The sequence below is a fragment of the Periplaneta americana genome, chromosome 3 (genome assembly GCF_040183065.1).
Source record: "Periplaneta americana isolate PAMFEO1 chromosome 3, P.americana_PAMFEO1_priV1, whole genome shotgun sequence".
Lineage (NCBI taxonomy): Eukaryota > Metazoa > Arthropoda > Insecta > Blattodea > Blattidae > Periplaneta > Periplaneta americana.
Window position 1 is genome coordinate 78,968,350 of NC_091119.1, and position 18,203 is coordinate 78,986,552.

The following is an 18,203-nucleotide window of genomic DNA, read 5'->3' on the forward strand; positions in this document are numbered from 1 at the left end:
GATTGGTGATAACGAGATGAGGCCGAGGATTCACCATAGATTACCTGGCATTGACCTTACGGTTGGGGAAAACTCGGAAAAAACCCAACCAGGTAATCAGCCCAAGCGGGAATCGAACCCGCGCCCGAGCGCAACTTCAGACCAGCAGGCAAGCACCTCAACCGACTGAGCCACACTAGTGATTCTTCGTGAATCACCCTGTATATATATTGTTGATATATTTGTTATGATCTGGAACTTCATTGTCACCTGGACTGCCGGGCAGATGTCCTCATTTTGGAATTAATAAATATAATGTTCTTGCTTCTCTCATATTCTCCATAACATATGTTTTAACAGTTCAATGATTACAGATGAACATTTAACTAATTTTGAAGTAATGCACAAATATTTTATCGGGTCCTGGTATGGAATCCAATTTCATATTGTTCAATGATTGATCTAGATCTCGAGTTGAAATGGTTAAAAGGTTGTCAACCACATGCTGTTGATCAATTATTATAAATGGAATATCATGATGACTCAACACCATGTCATTTGCCACTCCCCATATTGATATCGTTGCAGCCCTTAATAATGCAGGAGCTGTCTCACTTTTATCTTTAATTTTATTACAGTATAATACAGAACGGACATACTTTTTCACCGATACTGAATATGGTGATAATTATATTTCTGGCATCTCTTTTGGATCTTCTCTCCGGTCTAGTGGTATGAGATTTTCTATTGTTTGCAGCAAAAATCATTTTATATTTTCTTATTTCAACAAACCATAAGCCAGAATGTTTTGGTTCTGGTAATTTATCGTTTAACAACTGCGAAACACTCACAAATTCATTATATACTGTAAAATGAGGTGAACAGAGATGCAGAGGGTGAATAGGGGCAAAGTTTTATTATTTTTTTTATTTCTTTGTGTCAAATTAAATATAATAATGAGTGTTTATGTTTTCATTCATAATGAGTGAACAAATAAACACTCTTATATTGATAGAACGTATTTTCTTCAGTATTTCGTCCAATACTGGAATCAATATATATTACATATGACCGCTAGTAATACAACTCTCACCTTTTGGCATAGAAGAGTGTCCAGAAAATATCAAAATTTCAGTGAATAAGGATATTCAATACAGAGAGAGAGAGAGAGAGAGAGATATTAGAGATTCTGATTCCACTGCCCACTATTTTACACTCAAAGTAGTTTGATACCGTGATCTGAGATTAGCCAAGATCAGGCTAATGGCAGGGCTCGAAATTCAGCGGAATGGCTTTCCGGTTCGTGAATTTCAGAAAACTTTCTGTTCCATCTTGTAAGAAATGGCTTTTGTCTGTTCCAGTTCATTTTAATTTGGTATTAGTTATACAAGATATTTCAATAAATTTTTCAAGTATGTGTGAACTAAATGGTTAAAACTACTAACAATGGCACTCTCAGCACTGCTTTATTGTACCATAGCATTTGTATAAGCTCTCAGTAATTTATAATACTCTTGTGGCATGCCTTTGATATGTTTGCTTCGCACTGAGTATCCAACTCTAAATAATAGCATGGCATTAATGAAATTAAAAGGACCAGAATTCAACAACACTTCATCACTCATATCGAGCTAATGATCAGATGTCATAGCCACTGCTGGGTAGCAAGTTGAATTTATTATTGTTTAAACTGCGATCTTAGTATCTATTTCAAAGTCTTTGCGAAACAAATGTTCCAGTCATAAACGGAGGGCTGGGAATCGACCACATTTGCTAGTAATAATATGTTGTTTTCTAATGCCAGGCATTTGACAATAAAGTCATTTGACCTCTTGCACTCCAATATTTTTCAAAGATATTATTATGGTCAGCCACTGAAGCACAGATTTTGAGGTGTTCCGAATCCATTTCTTGGTTTGAGTTGCACAATGGGCAATTAGGGGACTGATATATTCCAATTCTATGCAGGTGTTTGGCCAAACAACCATGGCCTGTTGCCAATCTAAATGCAGCTACAGACGATTTTCGTGGTAAATCAGGAATTAACTGTGGATTTTGATGCAGAGAGTTCCATTTTTTCCCTTGAGATTGTGTTATCAAATTTTGTTTGTTGAAGTTTAAGTATGTAGATTTAATAAATCTTTTCACAGAGTAATACGTAGATTTAGTAACAGGTCTGTAAGTAGCAGTGCTGCCCTTCTTTGCTAATGCATCCGCATTCTCATTTCCCAGGATTCCACAATGGGATGGTATCCATTGGATTACAATTCTTTTATTGAGTGATATTGAGAGAGCATTTTAGTTATTTCTGCTGTTTGAGATGAAGGTGTGTGTTTAGAGACTATTGATAGAATAGCTGCTTGGGAATCTGACAATATAACTGCATTCTTAAATTTATTGATGTGACATAGAAGATTCCTGAGACTTTCACTTATTGCAACGATTTCTCCATCAAAACTTGTTGTTCCATATCCAAGAGATCTATAAAGTGAGAAGAGACAGCACGTAACAGCTGCACCGGTACCTTGTTCTCTGGAGATCAAGGATCAGTCGGTGTATAAATGAAGCCAGTTTTGTGGAGGGTATCTAATATTAATTGTCTCTAAAGACAATTGTTTCATTATTTCAGTGTTTACTTCTAATTTCAGTATTTCTTCTGTTAAATTTAGATTATATTGTATATTTAATAGAGTTGAAGGGTTTGGTTTAATTTGTAAGTTTTCTTTTAAATTCGGGATACTGATTTTCTGTTTTAATTCTTCAACCATGGATATGAAACTTTTTTGAGTTTTCAATCTACAGAGAGGCCTGTATGAATGCTAGTAATAATATATGCATTGAAGTAAATTTATTAAAGATGTGTGCATTTTATTCAATTTTTTTTTTCTGGCTGAATGAAGTGACTGTCATTTGTGGTTTCCAACTAAGTAAATATGATAAAGCGATGGAAATTTCCGAAGACATGTGTCAGAGATTTATACATTAATTGGTTGCTTCATGATAATACTCAGCATCATCTCACTGGTCATCAACTCCGTGTTGTCATCAACACCACCATGTCCACGAAAATAACAGCATTCCAGTTCGTGAAAACATTCATTTTGAGCCCTGGCTAAAGGTATTAGAACTGACATACAGCGGTACAAATAAAACAATTTAGTATTAAACATTGATTTGATTGTTATGTGAATTGTTTGATGTTATTTATGACTACTTATTCTCGATATTTTGTAATTCTCGCGAAATTTCCCTCTCCTCGATTTTTCCACCTCCAAATAAATACAGTATTTATTTTCTCATCATGAGCTGGCATTGCTAATGATTCATATCCGATCGTAGTGCAGTCAGCCAAGATAATACCTACTATCAGCATTAATTCGGCAAGAGAATAATAATAATAATAATAATAATAATAATAATAATAATAATAGTAATAATAATAAAAAAACTGACACCAGTAAAATAGGAAGTAGGGATTTTTCTATGAAGTGGTTCTTACGATTCATTTAGGTGATTACATAACTCCACAAAGTGAATATAAATTTGTAATACAGATATTTTACTAACAAATTGTATTATAAAAGCATGTATACTTTACACATTCATACATATAAATAACTATTACAACATTAAGTATGGTATGGAATATTGTCATATCATCTCCATAATCCATAATGAAGTTGAAATTTACCAGTTGATAATTAGAAACCACTGGAATGCCTTACAGTAACTCTGGCACATTCATTAGCAATACAGTAACTCTGGTACATTCATTAGCAATTATTTCAAATGTTAAAATGTAAACTCAATTTACAAAACATGTATTTGAAACATATTGACAGTTTGTTTCGTTGCAGTAGAAATTTGCTGGTAAAGATACCGCAAACATTAATTTTACTTGTCTTCAAGCAACATGTACCACCTATATAGGAGGGAATGTCTTTGATAATATTTCAGAAACAAAAATTATTTAATGAAAAAGCCTCTGCTAAGAACTGCCTTATCTTACCATTATCTTAAATTAGAATACAAAATAAAAGTGCTGTTTGTAGGAGTGTTCTGACATTACAAATAACTGCAGAACATAAATTCCAATTAAGTTGTTGAAAGCGTATTTTTTAACATACTAGGAAAACAGCAAAAGCAAAATATGTTCTTTGACGATTTTCTAATCTCAATGATAGATAGTGTTCACTCTCACTTTCATCAAAGGAAATCAAAATTACCTCTCAAAGGGGAAGATGTGGACATGAGAATACTGTCACGTTCTAGTGAAGCTTCTATGTTTTACCTTGTACTGTGCATGAACAAGAAGTCTCCTACCAAAGCATTACTATGAGGGAGTCTGTAAGGTACAAATTGAAGTAGCAACCTACATTTTTGAATGAGATGACTGAAGCTGTCATTGCTGGATGGGAATATTATCGATGTGTCTACATACGAAACAAAGAAGCAGTAGTTGCAAGGTGACTGCACCTCTGCATGAGTGCATCCTGATGATTTGATCCGATCATTCATGCACATTTTATCTTGGGCTGGTAATGATGCACCAAAGACTCATCATCTGTGCCTATCCAGGCTTGCATATTGTCCCCCTTCATCCTGTCTGCTCGAATCAAGTCACCAACCTGTTGCACAATTGCCTCCAGGACAATCTGCACTAGCCAATCGACTCGATGTTCGATACCGGTCCACCCTTCATAGAATTCATGCACCAACTGTAGACAGCTTGATGTGACAGGCAATGCTCACCATACATGTGCACCATTTCTGTATGAATATCCTTAGCTGCCCAGACCTTTTACCCACAAAAATTACACAACAATGTACATTTATGAAGAAGTGTTACCATCTTGCAACTGCTGCTTCTTTGTTTCACTTATGTACATTGGTCACCTTGACACCTGGATAAAACTGTCATCTAACAGTAATAGATTTGTAACTTACTGACTTGTATGTGTAAAATATCTTGATATGTCCACTTAGCAGACAAAAAAACTACAATGTATGATTTTTTTTCACATTTCTCCTAAATGCAAAGACTGAGCCTGCTGATGGCAATATGAATAGTAGGCAATTCTCAATATTTAAACCAATGCAGAGCAAATACCAGGTGCCAGGTTGTGACAGCGCCTAGTTTTAAAATCCCAGATAACAATCGACATGATCTAACCATTGCACATCAAGTGCCATGGTAAACAGTCATCAGCTGTTTCATATCTTTTTCGCCACCCTCTCCATAACTGAATTCAAAAACCTTTCCTTCCATTTATGTTGCAAACAGTGATGTTTAGAGATTCCATGCAAAGATTATGATTTATATGTGACACTGTGATGTACTTTAGTGTTATTGTGATAGTTGACATTCCAATCTCGCAAACTCAGAGGATACTTTGAACATGTAACACAAGGAATTTAAGAGAGTTGCTCTCCATTATTTGCATACTTCTAGTCTCCACAGCTTATTGTGAGGTTTCAGTTTGATGAATTTCATTAAGAATAAATTCGAATTCTCTTTGCACTCCAAGAGTTTGAATGACCTCATGATGTGCAACAAGAATGGGCCGACACTGCAAAACTTAATGAAAGCTGTGCAGCAATGGTACTTAGTTCGGTAGAAAAATCAAAGATATATTGATGGCAACAATAGACCTTACTGCTATTCATTTGGCATCTACAATTTACAGCTGGTGCCTGGATCCATAGGAAATTTGTTTTGCCCTGATTTAAACTCTTTTTATAAGTATGTTTATGGATAATTTATAATCCAAAATACATTACTGGTAAAGTGACTGAATACAACTGATAATAAGGCTGAAAACTTTACACACGTTATTTATATCCCCTTGCTTTTCATATTGCAGTGCATACTTTCATGTAATTTAAATAATTTATTAAGAATGATTGTTAATGGAAAATTTTAGTACAAGTAAATTGTTGATGCAAACTGCACAAAATTATTCAACCTTTAAAATTAAAAATGTGTTGCAAATTTGTAAGTATCCCATTTAATATTTTAAAGCATTATACGAGGTGGTGGTGGTGGTGGTGGTGGTGGTGGTGGTGGTGGTAGTGATGATAGTAATTAGTAGTATATAAATTACAAAAATCAGCTCCTTTCTGCAAAACAGTATGAAGCAAGAGAGTTTCCAATAATTATTTATATAATATGCAATACCATATTTACATAGATAAATTCCCCCCCCCCCCATCGCATATTTTCCAATTTGGGGGGACAATTACACACCAATGACAAAGATTCAGAAGCCCTCCATTGAGTAAATGTGCTCATGGATTATCCAAGCATGGATTCAGATTTCAGAACCAATAGTCATAAAAAAAAGAGGAGCATTTCAAATGCTTTGGATGGATCAGAGGATGACCTAATGTCGACAGAAGAAGTGGACTTGCAAAATGAAGCTGATCAAACAATAGTACTAGAGATTGAATCATCAGATGGAAGTGATGCATAATAAGAAAGAGAAAGGTAAGTTCATAAATTTCTGTGCTTAGTGTTCACATCGTTTCCCTGCGTGTTGTTTAAAGCAATACCAATATCAAAGCTCTCTCGGACAATATTGGAATCATCTTGATATTTGCCTTACAGTTGGAGAAAACATCGGGGGGGGGGGGGGATCCAACAAAGTAATCATGTATTTTTTTATGACAATTGGTTCTGAAATCTGATTCGCTTTTCTTTCTTTTTTTATCTTAATGGAATAGAAGTGCAAATATTAATAATATTTGTCAGCAGGCAACTCACATCATGAGGATGCGACAAGCAGCTGTCGGTTAAGATGACAGGCCATGTGCTAAGAAATGACGTCATACATGCTTCCTTGCGCATTTCAGTGCAGGAAACCACGAAAGAAAATATTTATGTATATTAATTTCATGTATTTTATTAATAAAATTGATTTTAATTATATTTCTTGCCTAAAAATCTGTACCTACCATATGATTGCCATATTTTTTTCTACATTTCTAAAATATCATGTATTTTCCTCACCCTCCTTTTTAACAGAAATATTGATAAAAATGGGGGAATTATGCGAGTAAATATGGTATATACATATTACGTAAAGTATCAAACATTCATTGTTTCGCCAAAAACACGAGTTAATTACAATTAATAATTGGCATCTGATAAATAAGTAATTGGCAAGTATAATTACACACAGAGGATTGTGAAAAAATGAAATATTTAATTCACACAATACTTTGTATTCTCATACCTTAGAATAAATGTTCATCAGTTTTCAAATTTAAGTGGTTCCTTTTAGTTGCTTCATCACCTCTTCTATTATTGTCACTGATTTATGAAATATTATTTCAACATTTGTGAAGCATAATTACATAAAAATACTTAAGCCTTTTAAAAATTTAGCATGCAAATAAAATATTTCCTTAAAAGTCAAATGTGATATTGCATGCAATATAACGTCTATTTGTCATTTTAAATTTACAAATAATATTGATTAAAATATGGAAGAAAGAAATCAGATATCTTACAAAATATCAGTCAAAAAGTAAAAATAGATTCAGTTTCTGCAATAGTTACATTCTTGTGCTTAAATGTAGGCAGTTATGCTCTTCCATTCACAAATAATTTGTAAATGTAGTATAAAAATAAAACAACACCCAGAGTCTCACTAACAATGCCATCAGCCTTCTAACGATAATAATAATAATAATAATAATAATAATAATAATAAAAACGAACAATTTGCTTCTCTGTCTTACCAAGTACATGCATTATTTTACATACTACTTGAGTGTATTCGAAAAATATCATTGAAATATAAAATTTGGGGTGATTATAAATATGTAAAACTATGTAATCATTTGCATCTATAATTTTAACCAAATGATTATGTAATGAAAGAAATAACAGATTATATGCCACTGTGGGAAAAAGGTCCATATAAAGAGAACTTATGAATTAATATTACAAATTCAAAAAATGAAAAATACAAAGGAAATATTTTGTACAGTCTATACAAAACTAGAAAAGTATTGACAGTTCAGCGGCTTCAAAGCATCACCATGGAAACCACTCCAACTAGCCAATCAGAGACCATGACAGCAGGCCAACATTGCCGACTTTTGCAGCAATCATATGGTAGCCAGTTGCTTTGTTTGGAAATGTTGAATCTTCGTTACCATGTTACAGCAAGTATTGGTGTTTTGTCATGGCTATTGTTTTCGTTGATATTTTGTTGTTGATGAAGGTAGAATTAGTTTTAAATTTAATTTAGTTGTGAGTGTATTTGTAACGCGATTTATAGTGTCCGTGTGTTTCACTTATACAGTGTCTCAAGGCATGACTCCTGCAGTTAGAGACAGAAAACAAACCATGGGCTCTGAAGGTGAAAGGAGTGCTACAAGGGAGAGCAAGAGGTCTAGAAGTAATGGAAAAGATGCTCTTCTTACAAGTCAGGCGAGAGAAATGGTTTGAAATGTGTGGGACTATTTCGAGAAAGAAGACACAATGGCGGGCCTCTTACTCCTGTACAACAGGTGGTAAACAGTACTGCAGAGGCTCTCAAAATAGGAAACACCATTGTTAAAATAGGAAACGAGAAATTTAAATTGAACGAGGAAAAGGAGGACCTTCCTGTATTGAAACTCCGGGAGAGAAAAGGAAAGTGGAAAAGTGGATGACAAATTTATATATCTTTCAGGAGGATGCAATCTGGCGGCATGCATATTTATATTACTGACAGAAGGAGCATCCTACGTTAAAAAAGCTGCAAACTTCGCTTCGATATGCAGATCTCTTCCATGGCAGTGTTTCTTCTCTGCACACTGTCTTAAAGAATTTAGGTTTCAACTATAAAAAAATCAATGGTCGTAAGGTATTAATGGAGAAAACTTGTCGTTTATACTAGGTACCATATTCACATTCATTCATACATTTATTATTATTATTATTATAATATTAACCCCGGTTCAGACGGTGCGTGTTTCTGTGATGGATTCCAAAGTGGCTGCACTGATGGCTAGCCTGCGTGCTCATTTGCTGTAAGTAATGGGCTCTGGTGGCTCCTTTGAATGGCTAGCTTGCTGGATTTCGAGGGTAGATCTCTTGCTATTTTTCGTGATGGTTTGCAGGCTGGAACCAAAGATGATAATATAGTATCACCACTGAAACCATGTCGCCATGTTCATTGTTTTCCAACTAAACCTGTTTTTTCTATATTCTTTAGTTTCTAAGAAACAGCAATTAAATATCGGACTTTGGCTGTTTTTCACTTAAGGCTTAAGTACCTTATTACAACATTTACTATTATTAATGTAGGACTTTAGTTGTTTTCCACTTACGGTTTAGTTTCTTTTTGACTATGAGTGTTGGCAACAGATGAAACAGCAGATGATTTTCCAATTTGAACTGTGAAAAGAGCCAGCTCCGTGAGAACAACAACCATCACCGTAGCCAACACGGAAGCCAGCATCGTATCCACCACGGCACCCAGCTTGCTAGTCAACAAGGAAACACGCTAGAAAACAAGCACCGTCTGAACCGGGCTTTAGTCTGATCAAAGACTACTGTATGATACAAATTTATGAGTTTACGATTTCGTGTCAGTTGCTTAGTTCCGATACGACAGACAGGCGGTGCAAAGAGCCGCAATGCACTACAACACAACTTCACAACATCGCTCCCTTCCCATGTGTGCGAGAGAGAACTGTCAATACTTTTCTAGTTTTGTGTAGACTGTAGTTAATGTCATAGTTTACATGCAACAAAGAGAAAGATATTACATACTACAATAGTCTTGCGTCATGGAATACTGAGTGCTGATGAGAACATTTACAAATTCCACCTTTAGGTAGACAATCACTTCCATACATATCTAGTAGGGCACAATCATTTCAACTCCATTGATTTTTATGAATACTGAAGTATATCATAGTGGAGGCAAGGAACCATGGATAAAGACCATATTTTCACAGATAATATAATATGTGTGAAATTTTCTCTTCTATAGTAATCTAATCTGATATATATGTATAACGGTGATTCCAGAGGAGTTACTGTGGGGAGCTCACGAGATCAGCCCTGCTAGGAATGTGGAGTAATGCCAATCCTACACGCAGGCAACAGCTAGCGTAATGCCACTCTTGCTCGCAAAAAAACAACATAATGACACACTACTAATTACATTACAGTAACAAGGCAAAGTGAAACATTTGATCAACTTTTAAAATATAAACTAACAGTTTCAACTTATACAAAACACCAACGCAGAGCTAGTCTCAAACTACCTGGTAATTTCAGCCACAGTATAATTAAACATGTTGTGACTGAGATGTTGTTTAGTGTCATAAGACTCTAACTCATAACAACTTTTCTTATCTCTGGTGAGTTCTAGGAAGAGCAGTGCTCCATTCATCAATACCTCCCCGTACTGTACCCAATTAAAATACATCTGCAGAGACTTTCTCGTCAGCTCCCCACAGTACCACCACTTACGGAGCTTATTTTTTATGATATTTTGAGCAAAAAATGTCATATTAACATGGATTCTATTTTCAATATTTTCAGAGTTCCACTATTTTGAAGTTGTTTGTAAACTATCTTTTTTCTTTAGGTTTAAGGGTAAAAGAATAATACAAATAGAGAATGAACTATTCAAAAGTATCATTTGTTTAATTGGTTAGTATGCTGAAGCTAAAAATTTGTTGTGATTAATTAGTTGCTTCGTACATTTTTTTTTTTAATTTTTAACTATAAAATTACATTATTCTTGTGCACTTAACACAACAACTGTTACAAATCATGCCACTCTTGTAAACTCGTTAAGGCTATACATTAGGATACAAAACTGAACTGTAAAGAATCATGTCACTAGAAGTGGTGTGATTTGTAACAATTATTGTGGTAACTGTGTAAAAAAATAATAGTAAAAATTTTAAGAAAAAAAATCTGTACGAAGCAACTAAGAAATCCACAACATATTTTTTGCAAATCTGTACGAAGCAACTAAGAAATTCACAACATATTTTTTGCTTCAGAATACTAGCCAAGTAAAGAAATGATACTTCTGAAAAGTTTGTTTTTGTTCGTTTCTATTTGTAATATTTATTCTTTTACTCTTAAAACTAAAGAAAAAGGTATTTTACAAACAACTTCAAATTTAGTGTAACTCTGAACATATTGACAATAGAAACCATGCTTATAGGACATTTTTTGCTCAAAATGGCTTTGGAAATATGCTCCGTAAGTGGCAGTAACTTCTCCTGGATCACCCTGTATATATAAAAGTAATATGAAAGTCAGTCTGTGCAATAACAGGAAGCTGCCTCCATTTCTTCACTGATTAATTTTATGCTGCCTTTTCATTTAACAGGATAGACAAAATACTTAATAACCTGTTATATTTTAGAGCTGAAAGATGCTTATTTCTGAAAGATATTTTCAATTCTACATTTACGAAAATGAAAACACTCAACATTCTGAATATGTCACTTTGAAATATGTTTATATATTCTTCTATGAAAATTTTTAAGAAAACTTATGCCTTCTTTACATCATTTACTATTACCTCCAAGTAAACAGCACAGGTAACAACAAAATTTACAGTTTGTGAGGCAGGTTTCCATTCTTCTGTATTAATTCATATGTGGCTGTGGTCATTTACAGTTCACAGAGTATTATTCAATAGAAAAAAGGGAATAATTGATATTTAACTATGTCATATATTACCGGTATATATTTTTCTATCATGGTTTACTATGAATGAGTGTGTGTATGCATACATATTGTCTTTCTTTTTCAAGCTCAATCCCAGACTAAAAACAGAGTCCAGACTCAAGTCCAAATTCTTAAGAACACTCTGGCTAGTATTGTAGTAAGTATTGTACAGACACCTAGCAATGCAGCAACGGGATGTAAAATTCCTTCCACAATACAGGGAAGAAAGTCTCTTACTAGATTTGAGACTCCAGAGAACTGTAATGGTTCTTTTTTAAAAATGCAAAAGGTGCCATGAGTTAACAATTTAACTTGTAAACAGGGGCAGCCTGTCCTTATGTGCTACAGTGCTACAGCACAATGATAATTTTTGCTCAAATAATGTATTTGTAATACCATAGTATTTGATCTGTCATTTGACAATTTCCCGTGGTTATTTCATGACGCGTTATAGAGTGTTTAGTTTTCGCTCTTCGGTGCCTCAGGGGGTTCGTTGTGCTACACAAAACTCCACATCAGAATGTAGACAATTATGTGCATGTGCGAAGCTGAAATAACTGCTATGATTGGCTATTTTTACGCGGGAAAGTGCTGTAGGCAGCTTCACCACGACACAGCTTGGAGATTGCAAAAGTAAAGCGCAACGAAAGAATGCTTGTTTGCAGTGGCGGCTCGTGGATATTGAATTCAGAGGGGCTGCATACAGTATAAACCATGCAACTTATCTTATTTAAAGATTAGTTCCATGAGCCTTGTCTTGTAGGTTGCAAACGTTTGAATCACCTTCTTATTAAAGCCCGATATGTTGTTTGACATAGTCTTTTCAATGGACAACATGGCTAATGCAATCAGTCTCTCTTCTCTCATCGTATTTCTAAGACAGGATTTTACTCCTTTCAAATACGAAAAGCAATGTTCTGGTTTGCAAGTTGTCATTGGTATGGTGATAGCTATGCGTAGTGTTTCACAACTTCTGAAAATGAGGCCTGCAAGTTTACAGATAGAAGAAATTGCAAGAACTTGACTGTGTCACTGATATTTCTGAATTTTTGTTTCTGACACAACACAGTGAGTTCCATTTTTAGTTAGTCTTTATCGGACATTGGAAAAAGCTTCACACATACATTTAGGTCATTTTCAGGAAATGAGCTTTTGTAGCATTCAAATTTTTCTTGACACAGAAGTGAAAATACTGTAAGATGATCTATTAACTGCAATCGAGTGTTAGCTTGTGTGATAGTGGGGTCACACTTCCTTGGCTGCCATAATCCTTGTCTGATTCTCTTCGACCTTACGATGCTTGCTAGGGTTTTCATTTTCACAGTTCTCGCTGCTCACTGTTTCGTATTGTCTGTATGGCATTAACAAATCTTGATATGCAGATTTGAACCTTAGAAACATCTAACTGGCGGTGTTGTAGTTGATTGTATAATATATGTGCATGAGGCATCAACAAATAACTGGGCCCGAAATTGAATTCAGAATCTTCAAGAGTACGCACCAGGGCACTTGCCTAATTTATTGTGATGTTGTTAGATGTTTCAGATTCCATTATGGTTTCAAAACATTCTAGCAATGGCTCCTTCTTCTCATGAACAACATTTACTGTTCTTATTTTAAAATTCCATCTTGTTACCCCAGCTGATGGAATTCTTTTTGAAACACATGAATCTAATATAGACTATGTGGAGATCGAGAGAAGAAAGCAGAGATACTGGATAAATTAGCAAAAAATATGCGAGCCTTTGTATTTTGTTTAGCGGCTCTTTCCATTATGAGATTCAACTGATGAGCATAGCAATGCACAAAATATGCATATTTGTAATAACCTCTAACTTGTATCGCATTTAATACACCACTCGTCATAGCTGCTCCCTCGTACCTCTGTCCAATAAGCTTATCTTTCTTTTGTTTTAAAATTGTTTTTAGCTCTGATATTGCATTTGCATCTTGTCCGGTTCGGTTAAAGAAACCCCAGAACCTCTCCACGACTTTTCTTTCTTTGTTACAATACTGAATTACGTACAATCACAGGCTGAAAATTTTCAGATATATCTGTAGTCTCATCAGCAAGAATAGAGAGAAATTCGGCCTCCTCAATCTCTGCTAAAAATTCCTCTCTGAATACATCCAATATACATTCCAGTAGCTCATTTTAAATACTTTTTGATAGGACTTTAAATGGCGAAGAGCTCTCCACATGGGATTTGAATATCGAATCTATTTCACTTGTATATTTCACCAAATTGAGAAATATTCCTCGATTGTCAAACCCTATCTTTTCATTATGACCTCATAATGTTAATTCGTTGATTCCACAAAACTTGATACAGTCAATAATTCTAGACAACACTTCTCTGTTTTTTCTCACGCCATTGTTATGCTGTTCAACAGCTTGTTTACGAGCTGAACTTAAACTCTCCCAAATATTCACTCTTTTCAACCCAGCCAAGTTCAAGGTGTTATTTATAATACATTTCGCCGAATTTGCAGCTCCTCGGCTGACTCCCTCTGGCCTATAAATTAAGGAGCTAGGTACCCTCAGATATCATTTAACCCTGAAGATGAGGAAGATGAACATCCTCGAAATGTCGGTGGATCACCAACTTATGACCTGGCTGGAAGCCCGAGAAAATTTCGAATCCTCATATATTCTTTTTGTCGACTTGTCAAACATTGTTTTATATCTAGCACTGGTTTAGATCTTCCACGATACTTAATTTCACATTTATCCTGAATTGTTAAGGCAATGAACTGAATAGACTGTAAATACTGTACAGAATTAAACATTGTTGCTCACAACATTAAAGAAAATGTATTTAAAACTGTGCGCTACTGACAAACTGCTGTAAATTTTGCAGAACCTGGTGACATTGAATTCATGGGAAAAGGGACAGCAGGGGGAGGGGTGAAATTAAAGCGCAAAGCATCCGAGACAAGACTGACAGCTCCAGGGGAAGAAGTGGCTTCACCCATAGTCCTTGTCTCTGGCTTCGCTCTGGCAGCACCAGGGGAGAAAGTGACTTCACTAAAGACTGCGTGCATGTCGAAGAGAGTGAAATTTAAAAAAATTCGAGCAGCAAAATAGAGACTATAATAAATGTATTGCACAACATAAAACGAGACAATGAGCCACAAATGCCTGGGGATGCTGCAGCTCAGCAATGTATTTGGTAATTCAAGTGTCCGACTGCTGCTGCCATCTACCTGTTGAAGTTGCTATCAACAGTTATACTATACTGAACAAAAGTGTGTTACAGACACAACTTGGAGTTCTATATAGAAATATAGATGGCTGTTCAATTGTTACAATACATAGTCTCCAACAATTTACAGGTTCCATTCTGTGAAGTAACGAAGTTGTTAAATATTTTGGTTACAACACCAACGACCACTCCTGAGCCAGAAAGATGTTTTTGCCCTGGCGAAGCTTCAGTTTAGGCAGAGTAAGCTAAGCTTTCCCAAACATTTTCGAAGAAGGGACAAGATCAATTTAGAATTTAGTTAATTAAAAACAGGAGTGTTTCCGCGTTTCATTTACCTTTTAGCGACGTAAAGCACGGCCTAGATCACCATACCTTCGGCCCAGCTTGCCCAAAATTTTTATCACACTTCACTACTCGGAAACACATAAAAACGTTTTTAAGGAACATTGTGTCTCAGGATCGTCCCACTGTTCTTGAAATACTGTCAATAGAAAAGAGTATGATGTCCAAGATGGAGGGATTTAACATCAGGATAAATGACAAGTTCTTCAGTATGAAGGAACGTCGTATGGACTTCATATTTCATCACTAGGCGAATCTCAAATTCAGATAAATATATATAAGTGTATACAGTAGGCCGATATAGAGATTGTAGCACATTCATTATTTTGACCACCAGCTGCTACTGTACAAGTGTATACAGTAGGCCGATATAGTGATAGCAGCACACTCATTACTTTGACCACCAGCCGCTACTGCTTACAAATATTATCTTATTTTTTAATCTTATATGTAACATTCATTCAATCCTATTTGGTTGAAGAAACATGAAACACTCAGGCCAGCTTTTGGCTTTGCCACTAGTAGAATCCAATGCAGGAACAAATTTTGGCAGTCCAATATATTGTCTCATTTTTACTGATGTATACAAAATGTTGCTGATAAAGGAATCTATTATTTTAACAATGTAAAAATTTACACATAAGACGAGGTAGATCCCTGCATGGGTTGTAGTGCCAAGGAGACGTAAGAAACATTTACAAATGATGGAGGCAATCACTAACATTGTTAATTTGTCTTAAACTGAATTTTGTACATTTTATGAAACATATGGTAAAACAAAAAAATATATTTCTTAACTTGGGCAATTATATTCTTCCCAACCTGAAACATCAAATGGGCTAGCAAATGACATAATACTAGCATTTATTAGCGAGATGAAAATATGATAGTAGACTGATGTTCAAGAAATCATGAGAGTTAGTCCCTAGTGCATTAAAGATTTGGGAATTTTGTTATATAGAATATAGCCTCATTTTTAATAATTTCAGAACTGTGTCCAGAGATTCGTCTTCCTATGTTAAATGTGTTAGAGATTCTTTGATGAATTTTCAAGTTTACTACTTGAACCCTTAAGAACAAGATAAAGTAACTTGTAGTACATATCATTTACAAATTATCTACTCTGCTGTAATGTCTTAAAGGGCAATTGGTACACTGTTACTGCGATGCAATATGGCGAACAGAGAAACTCCAGATGGCTCAGCATTATAAATCAGTGAACCAACATTTCATTTACAGAATGCTGCAAATAAATTTTAAAGAATTCTTACATCAACACTATACAGTTTACCAAATACTGTTATAAAATGGAGAATATTACATTTTTAAATATAAATCTTAATGTAAATATAACTAAACTAAGTAAAGTAAATTCTGAAGTAGTGTGAAGTATGTAATATGTAGGAACTTTTTTAAATCTGTCGAAAATGAAAACTTAAATTTACAAAATTCAATGTTGATTTTGAGATGTTTAAACTTCGTGGACAATTTCATATTGTTATTTCTAACGAAAAGAAGAAAAAACGGGAATTTTTCGTATATTTCTTTTTAAACTATCAACAACTAGAGTACAAAACATAGCCTTAAATGAACGTGAATGGAAGAACTCCTAGGATATCAAATTAAAGTAACTCTGAAACACAGGACTCAAACCTGAATTCTTCTAATGAAACACTAATCTCTGTGTAAAATCCAACACAGGTCAATAATAAATGCATTTCTACAGTAGCGTTACTTGCAATGAAATCTCATGGAAGATCCATTCGTCTGTTCTGTCCTTGTTCCATTTGGGTCACCTGCAGAATTGTACAGACGTGTGAACTTGCAACTGCCTACAGTTTAATTATTTTTTTACATACTCCAATCGAGGCTTTTGCTTTGTTAGAGACATGATGTAACCTAAAATTCGTCATGTCGTGCCAAGGCCTCTCCAAAGTCAGTTGCCTGTGATCCAACAAACAGATCATATTTTGCGAGTATTTCGTCCTTCGTCAACTTCTGATCAGCATCGGAGTCTGATTCGTAGATAAGATGTCGAGCCTCTGCTTCAGCATGATCAAAATCTGGTGGAATGATCCAATTCTTCACCTGAAAGGAAGAAATGAGAGGTTACAATCAACCTGAACATCAGGAAGACTTGCAAAATAAATAAACTGAACGAGATTAATAGTATCACAGTAATCAATGTTTCATTAAACAATTTCGTGTTGCTGAAAGGGGGAAGAAGGAAGTTTTTTCATAGCTCTGTTAATTTCACCATTCATGAAATCATCGAAGTTCATTTGAAGTTATGGCACATAACAAAATCGATCAAAGAACTCTTAAAAAATGAAACAATGTACACTTGAGGTCAATAATTTGTATACTAAATCAGTAGGAACACCCGATTTTCGTGAATGATTTTTTCTGAATGAAATTTGCTGAGTCAGAGAATTAAAATTTTTATAGGTTTGCGTTAAGTGCGATTTTTTAAATGAATATCACTGAATTGTATATTCATTAGTATCGAAATTCCATTATTTTATTTTCGACAATGAAACATTCAAAATAAGTACGAAAATGAAAGTCATTCATGTTTTATCATGTGGAAAGTATGGCTGCTTAGCTGTAAAAAAAAAAATAAAAATCTATGTATCATACATGCACAATGCTTATGTTTGTTACTCATTAACACAATAAGAAGAAATGTTTAAAAGATAATTACCACATTTTCAGCAAGAGTAAGCAACAAAGACTAATGAATAATGTATTTTGATATTCACATGAGACTTTTCTTTATCTGGTGTGTAACCAATTTTTAAAAAATGATTTCCATGTTTACGTTCTAACTTTCTCTTCACGATTTACATGTTTAAATACCAACTTTTTTCATGATTTACATACTTAAATAACGAACTGTTTTCACGAATTACAATAATTTTATTAGGGTGACCAGACATACTCTTTTAGAGATCCAAGTACTCTACACTTTATCTAAA

At 34.6% G+C, this 18,203-nt stretch overlaps 1 protein-coding gene across 3 annotated transcripts in view; it reads right to left on the reverse strand.

The window, feature by feature from the left end:
* Nucleotides 1-3,517: 3,517 nt before the first annotated feature.
* The window catches only part of scf (Calumenin scf), a 36,704-nt gene continuing 22,018 nt past the window's right edge, over nt 3,518-18,203 (reverse strand). For 2 of the 3 annotated variants that reach the window (XM_069820831.1, XM_069820833.1), the window contains exon 6: nt 3,518-17,313. In XM_069820831.1, coding sequence (XP_069676932.1) covers nt 17,125-17,313 — 189 coding nt within the window. In that variant the 3' untranslated portion in view covers nt 3,518-17,124. The remainder of the gene's footprint in view (nt 17,314-18,203) is intronic. The other variant, XR_011331280.1, reaches the window with a different exon arrangement.